This window comes from Periplaneta americana, chromosome 8, assembly GCF_040183065.1.
Source record: "Periplaneta americana isolate PAMFEO1 chromosome 8, P.americana_PAMFEO1_priV1, whole genome shotgun sequence".
NCBI lineage: Eukaryota > Metazoa > Arthropoda > Insecta > Blattodea > Blattidae > Periplaneta > Periplaneta americana.
Window position 1 is genome coordinate 32698186 of NC_091124.1, and position 17192 is coordinate 32715377.

At 35.3% G+C, this 17192-nt stretch overlaps 1 protein-coding gene across 1 annotated transcript in view; it reads right to left on the reverse strand.

Moving 5' to 3' along the window:
* LOC138704630 (prolactin-releasing peptide receptor) overlaps nt 1-11067 on the reverse strand; it is a 751251-nt gene extending 740184 nt beyond the window's left edge. Inside the window, exon 1 of the mRNA XM_069832712.1 lies at nt 10428-11067. Within this exon, the coding sequence (XP_069688813.1) occupies nt 10428-10811 (384 nt within the window). The 5' untranslated portion in view covers nt 10812-11067. The remainder of the gene's footprint in view (nt 1-10427) is intronic.
* Nucleotides 11068-17192: the final 6125 nt, after the last annotated feature.

The window sequence follows — 17192 nt, forward strand, 5'->3', positions numbered from 1 at the left end:
ACAAATTTAGCGAAAACCGTCGCGCAAGAATGCAATTCCCCCTCTCGTCACACACAAAATTATGAAACAGAACACAAAATCAACTGTATAGCATTACGACTGTAAATGTTTTATGACAGACAATGCAAACATTTCTTCGCTAATGTGTTTGTTATATTAAATGATAATGTAAATATCACGCAAAGCAAACATTCTCTAATTAGTGCAGATTAACATTTTACAAGCGAAAAGACAAGATTGTTGTTGCCTAGACTACGAAACCAGAGCTATATTATTACTTCATAAATTACGATAAACTCCTATGCGTAACAAGGAAAGCTCAAAAGGGAAAAGGCGTTATTCTATACAGTGAATTCACTCCCTCTAACAAATGGATAACTAAGCCCAATGGAATGACTATCGGTGAATGGAAGGAGGCTATCAAGTTGACTGCCAACGTAAGCGCTGCAAGAGCCATACCCGGCAGGTGTCAGGACAACCACTGCAGGCGATGCCTCAGTGAGATAGAAACCCTTGGACATGTCTTGGGAGCCTGCCCTTATGGCGAAACATTGCGTATATATAGGCACCATGCAATTAGAACAAAACTGGCGGATTCCCTTAGAAAACTAAAATACACCGTCTATGAAGAAGTCCACGGAACTGCCGACCATGGCAGTAAGAGACGAATTGACATAATCGCCATTAGCGAATCCCTGTCTCAGGGTATGATAATCGACCCCACCATCAGGTTTGAAACGAATAAAGGACAGCATGAAGACGTACATGAGGAGAAACGAGCAATCTACGTTCAAACCATCCAGTATTATAAAGATAAATACCAACTTCACGATATCAGTGTCACGGGATTGATGTTTGGAGTAAGAGGAACGATACCTAACTTCTCTTCTCAATTCTGTAAGACCCTAGGACTGCACAAATCTTTTCTGAATGAACTGGCCCTCCTCATAATTAGAGTCAGTCAAACTTTTACGGAACCACCTATATGGACTCTAATTCAGTGTACTGGAAAAACTGACGCACCATTATCATTTTTCTTTCTCTTATTAGATTTCATCGCTTCTTTACTTGTAACTTTTTTTTTTATTCTGTATACAGCCATTGTTTGTTTGTGTACTTGTTTACCTTTTTCTTACTGTGTTATCTTTCATCATCTATTTGTTGTTGTATTGTTTTGTATGCTTTGTCTAATGGCAGCCTCTAATTTGAGGAAGTTCTAGTAAATAAAAAAATATTAAGTTGCTATACAATTTTCAATTGTTTTATCTTTATTCTAGCCACTTACTTCACTGTTCCAAAAACGAAAATATAGACCTACGTATTTCTAAGAGAAAAGCAGGCATTTAAAGAATACAACGTAGAGAACACCGAAACATAATATTCAATACTTTCCGACTTATGAGATAAAACATCCTTGTTAACTGAAATGTAGAATAGATAAATTTATAAAATTCTATTTTCCTATTCCCTAAGTTCCGATGCACTTGATGTAGGTATCAGATTACAGACGGCAGTCCAGAAATAACGGTTTCACAAACCGTGAAGAGAAACTGTGACAGCAGTATGTCATCCTTGGAAATTCTTGGAGCGTGTATGACGTAACTTGTTGCTAGAAATGAACTGTATACATAATAGAATTCGAGGGGGAAAATACTAGTCTAGGGATAGTCTTGGTCGCGGTGGTGAAGCAGTAGTAGTGTGTAGTACTATTAACACTAATAATTGTAAGCAATGTTAATACTAGAAACTACTGCCTTAGCAGTACTAGCAGTTTTAATAGTAATAATAGTAGTCCCACTTGTTGCAGTGGTAGTAGAAATAGTACCAGCAGTTTCAGTAGTAATAATAGTACTAGCACTTAATGCAGTATTAGTACAGGGACATCATTTTATTTTTACTAACATTTTTAATATTAACCTGGCTATACCTTTCTATTAACGATTGAAACAGGAAACACCGTTTGCTATCCCCTTCCACGACTGGAGATCGATGATACTGGCGTAAAATACAAATCACTTTACTAGGTATAGGAGGGAAGAAAAGTAGTTCATCCATTTATGTAAACTAGGAAATACCGCAATTTTGAGTTTGATAATTTTCATTAGGTTTTGTTTAATCAAAATACAGTACTGTATTAACACTTATTGTTTTTACTCACGAATTGAGCTATCCATTCGGAAGTATTAATTATGCAGTGTATATTGTACTGTTACAGCACATTAGCGTACAATATAGAGAATGAAGTTAAATTGAAAAATAATCATAATATGGATATTTAAACACATTTTTGAAAATTGTGGCCGTTCATTTCGATACAGGCTTCAGTTCTTTTGTGCATATTATCGCACTATAGACTACTGTACCTAATTCCAATTACCAGTTTCGTCTTTCGTACGAGTAACTCATGTTGAAATAATTCCGTACCTACTCTATAAAAGAGTACCTTACGTACTGTAAATTCAATCTTCACTTCTGCCCGATCCGAAAAGATAAAATTACTCAGAAATCCTATCTACTGTCCGTTCAAGTGGTTTTGTCGCAGGATCGTAGAAAGGGGGGGGGGGATCACGTGACAGTTAATTACTTAACTAGGCCCTTTTATTTAAGTTATTTTAAACAGTTGTATAATATTATGTAGATGTCCAATTCATAACAGAAATTAAGGTTTTCAGAAAAGAGCTAAGATAGCCTAGCTACTAGACTTAACAGAGGGGCGAATAGAAGCAGGTGGGGGAAACCGGGATGCGACGTAGGCAAACGGACGACAGTACCTGTACGAAAATATTATTCAATATTGAAAGCTCTTTCGTCACTGGAAAACGCTAACATATTTCTGAAACGTACTATACTCGCTAACTCAGTACTGCTTACGCGCCCTCGGCTCTGTGTCGTGAACGGTTGGAAGTTTACTAGTAAAAGGGGTGGGAGTGAAGTACATTAAAAAACTCAGGTACAATAAAAATTGAATTAAAAATAAAATGATGTCCCTGTACAAGTACTTGCAGTAGTAAGAATAATAGCTATTGCAGTAGTAGTATTAGAAGTCATTACAATAGTAGTACCAATAGTATTAGAAGTCATTACAGTAGTAGTAACAATAGTACTAGTAGTTGTAGTAGTAATAATAGCACTAGTAGTTCCTGCAGTAGTAATACTAATATTAATAGTTGCAGAAGTAATATTAGCACCAGTAGTTGCAGTACTAATAATATTACTAGTAGTTACTGCAGTAGTAGTTGAGTTACTGCAGTGGTATAAAAGCACCAGTAGTTTCAGTAATAATAATAATAATAATAATAATAATAGTACTAGCAGTTACTGCATTAATAGTAAAATACTACTAGAACTTACTACATTAGTAGTAAAATAATACTGTAGTTACTACAGTAGTAGTACAAATATTACTAGTATTTGCAGTAGTAACGATAGTACTAGTAGCCATTGCAGTAGTACTAATAGTACTAGTAGTTTCAGTAGTACTAATAATAATAGTACTAGCAATTACTGCAGTAGTAGTACAAATAGTTACACAAGTAATAACAGTACCATTAGTTTCAGTACTAATAATATTACTAGCAGTTACTGCAGTGGTAGTATTGCTAGTACTAGTGGATTCAGTAGTACTTGTACTAGGACTTACTGCAGTAGTACAAAAGTACCAGTAGTTCCAGTAGTAATAATAGTACTAGCATTTACTGCATTAGTAGTATAATAGTACTAGCAGTTACTGCATTAGTAGTAATAATTAATACTAGCAGTTACTGCAGTAGTAGTAATAACAGTATTAGCAGTTACTGCATTAGTAGTAATAATTAATACTAGCAGTTACTGCATTAGTAGTAATAACAGTATTAGCAGTTACTGCATTAGTAGTAATAATTAATACTAGCAGTTACTGCAGTAATAGTACAAATATTACTAGTAGTTGCAGTAGTAATAACAGTACTAGCAGTTACTGCATTAGTAGTAATAACAGTATTAGCAGTCACTGCATTAGTAGTAATAATTAATACTAGCAGTTACTGCAGTAATAGTACAAATATTACTAGTAGTTGCAGTAGTAATAACAGTACTAGCAATTACTGCATTAGTAGTAATAACAGTACTAGCAGTTACTGCATTAGTAATAATAATTAGTACTAGCAGTTACTGCATTAGTAATAATAATTAGTACTAGCAGTTACTGCATTAGTAATAATAATTAGTACTAGCAGTTACTGCATTAGTAATAATAATTAGTACAAGCAGTTACTGCATTAGTAGTAATAATTAGTACTAGCAGTTACTGCATTAGTAGTAATAATTAGTACTAGCAGTTACTGCATTAGTAGTAATAACAGTACTAGCAATTACTGCAGTAGTAGTACAAATATTACTAGTAGTTGCAGTAGTAATAACAGTACTAGCAGTTACTGCATTAGTAGTAATAATTAGTACTAGCAGTTACTGCATTAGTAGTAATAACAGTACTAGCAATTACTGCAGTAGTAGTACAAATATTACTAGTAGTTGCAGTAGTAATAACAGTACTAGCAGTTACTGCATTAGTAGTAATAATTAGTACTAGCAGTTACTGCATTAGTAGTAATAATTAGTACTAGCAGTTACTGCATTAGTAATAATAATTAGTGCAAGCAGTTACTGCATTAGTAGTAATAATTAGTACTAGCAGTTACTGCATTAGTAGTAATAACAGTACTAGCAATTACTGCAGTAGTAGTACAAATATTACTAGTAGTTGCAGTAGTAATAACAGTACTAGCAGTTACTGCATTAGTAGTAATAATTAGTACTAGCAGTTACTGCATTAGTAGTAATAATTAGTACTAGCAGTTACTGCATTAGTAATAATAATTAGTACAAGCAGTTACTGCATTAGTAGTAATAATTAGTACTAGCAGTTACTGCATTAGTAGTAATAACAGTACTAGCAATTACTGCAGTAGTAGTACAAATATTACTAGTAGTTGCAGTAGTAATAACAGTACTAGCAGTTACTGCATTAGTAGTAATAATTAGTACTAGCAGTTACTGCAGTAGTAGTACAAATATTACCAGCAGTTGCAGTAGTAATAACAGTACTAGCAGTTACTGCATTAGTAGTAATAACAGTACTAGCAGTTACTGCATTAGTAGTAATAATTAGTACTAGCAGTTACTGCATTAGTAGTAATAATTAGTACTAGCAGTTACTGCATTAGTAATAATAATTAGTACAAGCAGTTACTGCATTAGTAGTAATAATTAGTACTAGCAGTTACTGCATTAGTAGTAATAACAGTACTAGCAATTACTGCAGTAGTAGTACAAATATTACTAGTAGTTGCAGTAGTAATAACAGTACTAGCAGTTACTGCATTAGTAGTAATAATTAGTACTAGCAGTTACTGCAGTAGTAGTACAAATATTACCAGCAGTTGCAGTAGTAATAACAGTACTAGCAGTTACTGCATTAGTAGTAATAACAGTACTAGCAGTTACTGCATTAGTAGTAATAATTAGTACTAGCAGTTACTGCAGTAGTAGTACAAATATTACCAGCAGTTGCAGTAGTAATAACAGTACTAGCAGTTACTGCATTAGTAGTAATAACAGTACTAGCAGTTACTACATTAGTAGTAATAATTAGTACTAGCAGTTACTGCATTAGTAGTAATAACAGTACTAGCAGTTACTGCATTAGTAGTAATAATTAGTACTAGCAGTTACCGCAGTAGTAGTACAAATATTACTAGTAGTTGCAGTAGATAAAGTACTGATATTCGCAGTAGTATTCAGTATAGCACTGTTAGTTGCAGTACTAATATTATTAGCAGTAGTTGCAGTAGTGTAATAACGGTAGTCCATGTATAATTATTTCTGGTCACATTTCATTTACAGTATCACATTAAGACACGTGTAAGTCTATGTGAGTGTCACGTCCTACAAGCCTTATGTGACAAACAGGCTACAGCCATTACCATTTCAACAGCAGTGGGCATACCTTCACAGCGATGTTGTATCGTATGAAGGGAAACCTTTCTCCGTTGTTTCGTGGTCATTCAGCTATGCGTGAGGGGTTGAAAGGAAGGCGAAATTAGGGTAAACAAAATGTAGCAGTTTCTATAGCGTATACGCTAGGGAAAGGAAATTAAAACCTGACTTACAGGTCTAATGGAAACACGTATGTTTCAGCACTATTATATTATCCCCTTCGGTACAGATTATTAAAGCCTTGTCTTCCTGCCTACAAAACAGACGTGTATTTTTAATTCGTTATTTTACGACGCTTTGATCCAGCAACCCTGCACCTGAAATGAATTATAAATTATATTTGTTTTATCAGCCATTAATGACTGCTTTATAAACCCCTCAAACACACAAAATAATAACTACGGACCTTATTGTACCAGGGCGTACGGAGATAAAGTTAGTTGTTCATAGACTATATTGGTGTGACGGCAATATTTGGCGCATGGCACAGGTACTATCAGGGAACACTTGCATCTTGGTTTGTGTTGCAGTTGAGGTTCTGTTCATAATTCAAAACTAGACCTCGAAGACTGTTGAAAATACATTCTATTGACTATTACACTTTTACTACGTCATACTACTTTTGACTAATAAAACAGTACGAAAGGACGTTTTTCAACCAATCATGGCTCTTTATCGCTACAATTTTATCACTTCCGTAACATTTGTTTGTTTATATCACTTCCCTAGCATTTGTTTCTTTGTTTGCCAACATTTCAAACTATAAATTCTTTACGGTACTATAAAACATGCTTTTCGATCGCCATTTGTTTACCGCATAGATAATCAGCTGAAAATGGCGGCTCCGTTCAAACGTTTTGGTGAAGCTAACATTAGTGAAATAGAATTTTAATAAGTCAATTAATACCTATTTTATTGTATTAGAGCACTTCATTTCTTCTAATCTTTAAACACTTTCTTCTAATTTATCACCTCCCTAACATTTGTGTCTTTGTTTACCAATATTTCAAACTATAAATTCTTTACGGTACTATAAAACATGCTTTTCGATCGCCATTTGTTTATCGCACGGATAGTCAACTGAAAATGGCGGCTCCGTTCAAAGCTTTTGGTGAAGCTAACATTAGTGAAATATAATTTTAGTGAGTGAATTAATATTTTATTGTATTAAAGTACGGTACTTTATTTCTTCTAATCTTTATATACTTTCTTCTAATCGCGTAATATTCAATTAAATCTCACTCGAGTTTTGATTTTCTCGTGTTCCACTCGCAGATTTGTCGATAAAATCAAAACCTTTAGTGTGATTACTATTGATAAAGATTGATACTTCGATGACCTTACTTACTTACTGGCTTTTAAGGAACCCGGAGGTTCATTAACGCCCTCACATAAGCCCGCCATCGGTCCTTATCCTGAGCAAGATTAATCTAGTCTCATATCCCACCTTCCTCAAATACATTTTAATATTATCCTCCCATCTATGTCTCGGCCTCCACAAAGGTATTTTTTCCTCCGGCGACACAACTAACACTCTATATGCATTTCTAGATTCACTCATACGTCCTACATGCCCTGCCCATCTCAAACGTCTGGATTTAATGTTCCTAATTAAGTCAGGTGAAGAATACAATGCATGCAGTTCTGCGTTTCTTTCTCCATTCTCCTGTAACTTCATCCCTCTTAGCCCTAAATATTTTCCTAAGCGCCTTATTCTCGAACACCCTTAATCTCTCTTTCTCTTCCAAAGTGAGAGATCAAGTTTCACAACCATACACAACTGGTAATAGGTATAACTGTTTTATAAATTCTTACTTCCAGTTTTTTTAGAGCAGACTGGATGACAAAAGCCTATCAACAGAATAACAGGCATTTCCCACATTTATTCTGCGTTTAATTTCCTCCTGAGTGTCATTTATGTATGTAAAAGATATACAGTAGATCTAAATTAAATGGTTTATTTAACGACGCTCACAACTGCAGAGGTTATATCAGCGTCGCCGGTGTGCTGGAATTTTGTCCCGCAGGAGTTCTTTTACATGCCGGTAAATCTACTGACATAAGCGTCTCGCATTTAAACACACTTAAATGCCATCGACCTGGGCCGGGATCGAACTCGCAACTTTGAGCATAGATGGCCAGCGCTATACAAACTAAGCTACCTAGGCCGATTACAGTAGATCTTGAAAGTTCGCAACTTTAAGGCGGCTGCAAGAAGTGAATGCTACAGTTAAATATTTATTTTTCGATAAATATTGTTCTTAAACAGCCATGCTAAATTGTAGACCTAACAGTACAAGGTCATGTTAAAAATGGAGTATTATAAAGAAGCAAGTTAAAAGTAATTATTTTAGTACTACGATTAAAATAATAAACAACGTTTAACTGTTCAGTATGCTGGCACACGACACTTTTTCTTGTCTCTTTTGAAAATAATCACTAGCAGGCCATGTATCATTTATCAACTCTTTCAGTAAATAATATTAGTATTGGAATAAAATAGAATGTAATATTAAGAGAACAAGGGCAGAAATGTTTTTGAGACACAGATAATTAATAATTAACTGGTATATTGTATCTAAGCAAATGAGAATATCCTGTAAATGTCTTATTTATCCATCTGTATCAGAGTAATGCCAGAGTAACTTTCTATAGTTACGCATGTATTGTGCACGCGTCTGTTTTCCGTCCATGTCAAAGGACAACTGAACAACATTTTTTTTTTATATATATATTGCAATTCCTCCATGGATTATAATAAACTCTTCCAAATAAGTTATGTATATATGTGGATTCCCTTTCTGTATAGGAATGGGCCCGTTCATATTGTTGTGTTTATCGGATATGACGTAAGAATTTCCATGGCGACCAAAGTCTAATTTCCGTTACATCAAATCTTTTTTTTTTTAGTGTAGATCGAATAGAAACGTTACAATAAACATTTCCATGGCGACCAAGCTCTAATTTACGTTACATTATTATTATTATTATTATTATTATTATTATTATTATTATTATTATTATTATTATTATTATTATTATATGAAATAGAAATATTTGTAGTTAACCCAGCGAATAGGGATTATAAAGAATGGACACTGAGCGAATTTTCCTGAGTTTTGTTTCTCTGTGCGCCAGCGTTTAGTTCCACTTTCAAGCGCTAGAGGTTAGTGTAATCGAGCATACGCTAAGATAATAATTGAGAATAGAGTTGAGACCCGGGATCCAAACATCGTCTACCTTATTGCATAATCCAGTAACGCTTTGCTTCAAATAAATTCAAGTTAACAGCTTTTCCTTATTTCTCAGTGACAAACTAGTTGTAATAATGATATTTTATATTTCAGATATCATAAATTATATTATAAAATAATATAATACATTATAAAATAATATAATACATTATAAAATTAAGTATCGAATTCGTTTAATACTTGTATATAATATAATATAGGTGTATGGTTTTACTTCTCGTAAGAGTTTTGTTTTTCCATTTTCAGCGCTATCACATCATTACATATTTTAATTGTTGGGGTCAGCGTCTCAACTCTCATTATAAAGGAACTCTAGAGTCTAGACATTACAGTTAATGACTGATTGATTTATTATTTTATGGATCCAATTTATTTTATTTGAGTACATAATGCACCTAGATGTATTAATTATATGTTACATTTCCGCTTTGTCGACTGCTAGCTGGTGTGATGTCAGCGCCAACTCTAGGGAGAAAGCAGAATCTCACGCTTTAGCTGGCTTGAAGGTCATTGAAATCAGTCCGGCTACATCAAAGGTACCGACGCGAAGTGTCCATTCTTTGTAATCCCTATTCGCTGGTTAACCCTTAAATTGGCAAAGCTTCATTTCTCACACTAGTTTATTAAACCTTGTCGGACCGTAAAGAAAACAACTATCGTGATGTCCATATTTTATATGTTGTACAATATTACAGTATTGTGAAATTTTAATAAACCAATTTTTTTTATTTTTCTATTAAAATTATAGCATATAGCCTATTAACCTGTTGTGTCCTATAGCATACTTTGTCAATTTAAAGGTTAAATGAATAATGCTTCGGGAAACGCAGTTGGAACATACAATTAGCTTTTTTTAGCTTATATCCTTAAATGAAGAAGATGAAGAAGGTGTTGTATACAAAATAGTGTACGATAATATACGTGTTAAAAGTGATTTCGTTCCTAGATTTGCTCTATTCCGCTTTGCAGCCCCGTTTCGCAACATTACTACTTACAAAATAAAATGACTCTTAACTCTTGTATCATAAATAACTAACTATTGTAGTTCAGTGACAACAAGATGACCAGACATGTAAATCCATAAAATAAAGTTCTATGAGAAATATGGAGGTAAATCTGACATTTGAGTTTTAGGGTATGACGCCACACAAGCAAACAAATAAATATTCTGGTAAACACAACATCAAAGGGCAGTCCTACCTGTAGCATTGGTAAGAAGAAGCAGAGGAAACTCCCAAAGATCCAGTTCTGAACCAACAAGATCGTCAGCGAGATAGGTAGCACGAGGACGCATTTAACAATATCTGCGATGGACAGATTGATTATGTATCCATATGTCGGGTCACGGTAGAGTCTGTTCTTGACAATAGTACATATCACTGCCAGATTAGAAACAGTCCCCACTAAAACGATAAGTGCATACAAGAACACGAATAATGGATAAACGCGCACAACAGATGGACGAAGGTGGGGTTTACTGAAATCTGTTCCGGAATCATTTCTCATTCCGATTATAAACTGTGCAACAACGCTCAACCACTTATCAGGAATCCCGCTAAGGTCTTCGATTCTCGTATTGGTCATCGCGAAATCGGGACAGGAATAACAAAAATATTAAACTTTTCTACTGCAAGCAGTATCACATTAAAGAAAGTATGAAGAAAAAGTTCAGTAAAAACAAAATGAAACTACAGAGAATCTGAAAATAGGACTTCAGAATATGTAATGGAATAAAATTCAGTTTTATAGGTTATGAAAGGAAGAAACGAGAGAAAGGCCTTCGGAACGCGCGGGACGTCATATACGTGGCCAGTTCTCACGCGCAATCAAACACAACCACTCCCGTACATGTCCTAGCGGCTTCTGAGTGTCGGTTGATCTCGGCGCGTTGCCAAGCCTTCCTCCGAACGCATGCGTCGCCGTCGGACACAATCAACCAATGGCATGGACGTTATATCCAAACAGGCCAAAACAAAACAATTTATTTCATACATGGAAAGCAACAAATCGACTACTTTTTTGTCACTGTTATTCCCAGCGTTACGCGGCCAGCGTTTTGTCGGGACTTTTTTTTTTATTATTTTCTCCTCTGTATGATATACTTCCTCTCAAATTGTTCGCGATCCCTCGTTCAGGAGTAATTACTTCTCCTATAACAAATATTTTAATTCTCGCATCAAACACGTGAATATTTGTGTTCCTGACAGTTTATTATTTATTTTTGTTATTGTATTATTTCACTAGGCTTTTTTTTAACCGTACATTAAATGTTTTATTTTTTATTGGGTTATTTTACGACGCTGTATCAACATCTAGGTTATTTAGCGTCTGAATGATATGAAGGTGATAATGCCAGTGAAATGAATCCGGGGTCCAGCACCGAAAGTTACCCAGAATTTGCTCGTATTAGGTTGAGGGAAAACCCCGGAAAAAACCCCAACCAGGTAACTTGCCCCGATCGGGATTCGAATCTGGTTTCGTGGCCAGACGCGCTGACCGTTACTCCACAGGTGTGGACTTAAATTGTTTATATACGTCTTTTCTACATATAGGTCAAACCTGTAAAACTGTAGCTCCTCTGAGCGACTGCCTTACCATCCCTTCTATCCCACCCAACTTTTCTACCAGTGCGGTCATAGAATTCTAATTACGCTCGGCTCCATCAACATCCATTCTCGCGGCGGCAGGTATACAATATGCCATCAAGAATTACAAATGAACAGATAATAAAATCTTTAGGAACATACCTTCAGAAAGTAAGAGAAAAATGAATGAGGGAAATAAATAAGTTAAAAGGCATGTAAAATAAATTTTAAAATGTATGTGTGCATATAATGTAAGAAGGTCTACCTATGTGCATATCGTCCTATTACTAGTAAAGCCGATTAAGTCCACTTTTTATGTATCTTTCCGTGCTCTGTATTCTACTAAAATGGAATAAGTCCGAAATGTTGCATGCAAGCAACAGACCAATTAGAAGAATTTATTATGATTTTTCGTGCATTAATAAAGTTTTAATTCCTGTTTTTATAAAACTTGCATTACTGGTCTTAACTGGTTTTACTAGTAATAGGACGATAAATAAATTGTACGTTGATAAGTGAGTGATAGCTATATGACCGGATGTCAATGCTGTCATTCAACATTGTAACGCACTCCAGCCAAATAAATAAATAGGCTATATAAATAAAACATAAATACACAATACGCATACTGCAGTTTGAAGAGAACTGGAACACGACAAAATCTAAACCCCTGAAGAAATACTACTTCCAAAGGAAATGGGAATGTGATTATTTTGTTGTTGATGATGAAAGAACTGCTTGTTTACTGTGTCCCGTCCAATTTATTTCTACTCGTCATTTCATTATTAAACTACATTTCAACAAAGCCCATTTTAATAATTATGGCATGCACAAATTTTTGGGTAAGTTCATCATTACGAACTGTATATTGATTATATTTCATTTATATACTGTTAAATTAAGGACGTCACTCGTTATGTTTATTTTGAATCGAAATTAATAGTGACTTTCAAGGTTCATTACTTAAATGCTATAAATTTATGTTTCCGTAGGTGATGATAGGAGGAAAGTTTTCGAAAATCTAAAGCAGGCTAGGTGCAAAGAAATCTCAAAGAAACTACCGACAGGAAATCTAGCACAATTGTAAACCTTGAAACGAGATAACGCATTATAAATACAATGAATTTATTACAATCCTTTTTTGAAAATTACTGCCGCCACTGATGGACCTTGCACGGGAAAAGAATGTAAACAACTCTATGCGGAAGTCGATCACCCCCAATAGAAGTGGAATGAGGCTGACGTTATATTTCCCCTACTTACGGGTTCTGTAAGCCTGATATAGGTAAATAACACAAATTTCTTGACATTACTTAATTGTTTCAACATACTTTTTTTCTTAATAGTATCTGTTAAACAACACTGTTAAACATAAAAGCTTAAATAATCTATCTTTAAAACACAGAAGCTTACATAATCTTCAATTGGTCCTAACTTACTTACTTACAAATGGCTTTTAAGGAACCCGAAGGTTCATTGCCGCCCTCACATAAGCCCTCCAGCGGTACCTATCCTGTGCAATATTAATCCAGTCTCTATCATCATACCCCACCTCCCTCAAATCCATTTTAATATTATCTTCCCATCTACGTCTCGGCCTCCCTAAAGGTCTTTTTCCCTCCGGTCTCCCAACTAACACTCTATATGCATTTCTGGTTTCGCCCATACGTGCTACATGCCCTGCCCATCTCAAACGTCTGGATTTAATGTTCCTAATTATGTCAGGTGAAGAATACAATGCGTGCAGTTCTATGTTGTGTAACTTTCTCCATTCTCCTGTAACTTCATCCCTCTTAGCCCCAAATATTTTCCTAAGCACCTTATTCTCAAACACCCTGAACCTATCTTCCTCTCTCAGAGTGAGAGTCCAAGTTTCACAACCATACAGAAGAACCGGTAATATAACTGTTTTATAAATTCTAACTTTCAGATTTTTGGACAGCAGACTGGATGATAAGAGCTTCTCAACCGAATAATAACACGCATTTCCCATATTTATTCTGCTTTTAATTTCCTCCCGAGTGTCATTTATATTTGTTACTGTTGCTCCAAGATATTTGAATTTTTCCACCTCTTCGAAGGATGAATCTCCAATTTTTATATTTCCATTTCGTACAATATTCTGGTCACGAGACATAATCATATACTTTGTCTTTTCGGGATTTACTTCCAAACCGATCGCTCTACTTGCTTCAAGTAAAATTTCCGTGTTTTCCCTAATCGTTTGTGTATTTTCTCCTAACATATTCACATCATCCGCATAGACAAGAAGCTGATGTAACCCGTTCAATTCCAAACCCTGCCTGTTATCCTGAACTTTCCTAATGGCATATTCTAGCGCGAAGTTAAAAAGTAAAGGTGATAATGCATCTCCCTGCTTTAGCCCGCAGTGAATTGGAAAAGCATCAGATAGAAACTGACCTATACGGACTCTGCTGTATGTTTCACTGAGACACATTTTAATTAATCGAACTAGTTTCTTGGGAATACCAAATTCAATAAGAATATCATATAATACTTCCCTCTTAACCGAGTCATATGCCTTTTTGAAATCTATGATCCTAACTATGGTCCTAACTACAGCACAAAATAACGTTTGTGCAAGATACATGAAAATACTTTCAACTGTCCCAAGTAAAATACTATAAAGGCAGAAGACATGAGACGTTAGCTGCAGGTACTGTACAATATTGAGACTCTGATATCAACTATTCTACAGCGTTGTAAATCCATATCCATTTGTAGCAGTATTTGGCACACCAGCTTGCATTACCTGTAGATATGTTGTATAACTTCCAGGAGTTGCTGCAGTCAATTGGTAAGATGAGTAAGTGCTATTGTCAGCAATTGTGCTGACACTTGTTGGAGCTTGTATTATCCGTGAAACTGGGGTGACAACTTGCTTCCTGCTCGACAGCTAGAGGTATTGCAGTAACTTGCTGTACTTTTCCTGTTGCTGTGATAATGGTGGTGGCCTGTGGGTCCTGGTGTGTTATTCCGGAGGTATCCTCAACAATATTAATTGTATCATCAGCACCTTGGAGCTTTGTTCCTTGTGGTGTGACTATTTCAACTTTAACACCTGCTTGATTGTTACTGTTTCCAGTTTGCTGTTGCTGATGTTGCTGCTGATTTCCTTCATTTGACCCTGGTTTATTAATGCCCCCTTCAGCTTTACAAAATTTGACATGTGGAAACTGTTCTTTCATAAAATTCCTGAAAGTTGAGTAGCCCATAACTTTAATAGATGGCTCAAAATGTTCGCAATATTCACGGTATGCATTGTGATGGCGTTGAAATTCAGGCGTTAATCCCGACAGTTATTATTATTATCTTCTTCTTCTTCTTCTTCAATTCAAGGGATAGGCATATGTCTGTTCCGCCATCATAGTGTATCCGTCCAACGCTTCCTAGATCTTCCCGGACGTCTTCTCCCTCTAGGTCTATAATTCATCATTCTTCTTGGGATTCTTTCTGGTGTCATTCTATTGACATGTTCTGTCCACTGATCTCTATAATTCCTAATTTTTTTATTCTAGGGAAAAGATCATCAATTCTTCTCTTATTTTATCATTTCTAATTTTATCCCTCCTTGACTGACCTTAGAAACTTCATTTCAGCGGCCTGTAATTTTTTGCTGTCATCTGCAGTCATCGTCCAGGTTTCTGATCAAAATAGCAAAGATGGTACTGCCATTACTTTATAAAATTTAATTTGTGTTTCTTTTCTTGCTTTATTCTTCAAGTTTCTGTTTATTGTACCACTCAGCTGCTGAAACATGTGGAGTTTATTTTTGCAGTCACCTTCATGTTTATACGTGAGCTGAGTACCTAGGTATTTAAAACTTGTTACTTGTTCTAGAGGAGTGTCATTTAAAACAATTTTTGTCCTTACGCTGTATTTCCCTTGAAAAGCCATTGTTTTGGTTTTATTTATGGAAATTTTAAAATTATATTTCTCACACACTTTCTGTAGTTCATACAATGCTCTCTGCAGTTCACTTTCAGTTCTACTTACAACGATTTAATCGTCAGCGAACAGCATCGTCTTAAATGAAAAAATTAGGCGCAATATGAATTCCTTCATTAATTCTAAAATTCCACTCCCTCACTAAATCATCCATATAAATTTAAAAAAAAAAACATAGGGGACAAACTACAGGGACATCATTTTATTTCTACTAACATTTTTAATATTAACCTGGCTATACCTTTGGATTAAAGGTTCAAAACAGGAAACACCGTTTTCTACCCCCTTCCACTGGAGTTCGATGATACTGGCGTAAAATACAAACAAATCACTTTACTAGGTATAGGAAGGAAGAAAAGTAGTTCATCCATTTACGTAAAGTAGGAAATATCGCGATTTTGAGTTTGATAATTTTCATTAGGTTTTTCTTTAATCAAATTACAGTACTGCATTAACAATAAGTGTTTTTACACCATTCAGGCGTATTCATTATGCAGTGTAGCCTAAATTATACAGTCTACAGCACATTAGCGTACAATATAGAGAATGAAGTTAAATTGAAAAATAATCATAATATGGATATTTAAACACACTTTTTAAAATGGTGGCCGTTCACTTAGATACAGGCTTCAGTTCTTTTGTGCATATTATCGCACTATAGACTATTGTACGTAATTCCAATTACCATGTTCATACTTCGTACTAGTAACTCATGTTGAAATAATTCTGTACCTACCCTTTAAAAGAGTACCTTACGTACTGTAAATTCAGTCTTCACTTCTGCCCGATCCGTAAAGATAAAATTACTCAGACATGCTATCTACTGGCCGTCCAAGTGGTTATGTCGTAGGATCGTAGAAAGGGAGGAAATCACGTGACAGTTAATTACTTAACGAGGCCCTTTTTTAAGTTATTTTAAACAATTGTATGGGTATAATATTACGTAGACGTCCAATCCCTAACAGAAATTAATGTTCTCAGAAAAGAGCTAAAACAGCCCAGCCACTAGCCTTACAGAGAGGCGAATAGAAGCAGGTGGGGGAAACCGGGATGCGACGTAGCAAGTGGAAAATAATGCAATATTGAAAGCTCTTTCGTCACTGGAAAACGCGAACATATTTTTGGAACGTACTGTTTATTATGACCGTAAGGCTACTACGACTGTATATGCGGTCTTGGATCTGTGTGGATGACGGTTGAACTTCATTAGTAGAAGGGGTGGGAGTGAAGTACACTCAAAAACTCAGGTACAATAAAAATTGGAGTAAAAATAAAATGATGTCCCTGTACAACCTTGTCTTACACCTTGATTTACTGAAATTTCTGAAATTACAGTCAGACAGACGAGGACGATCTCTCTCTGGTATAACAAAATGCACGACGACGACGACGACGATGATGATGATAATAA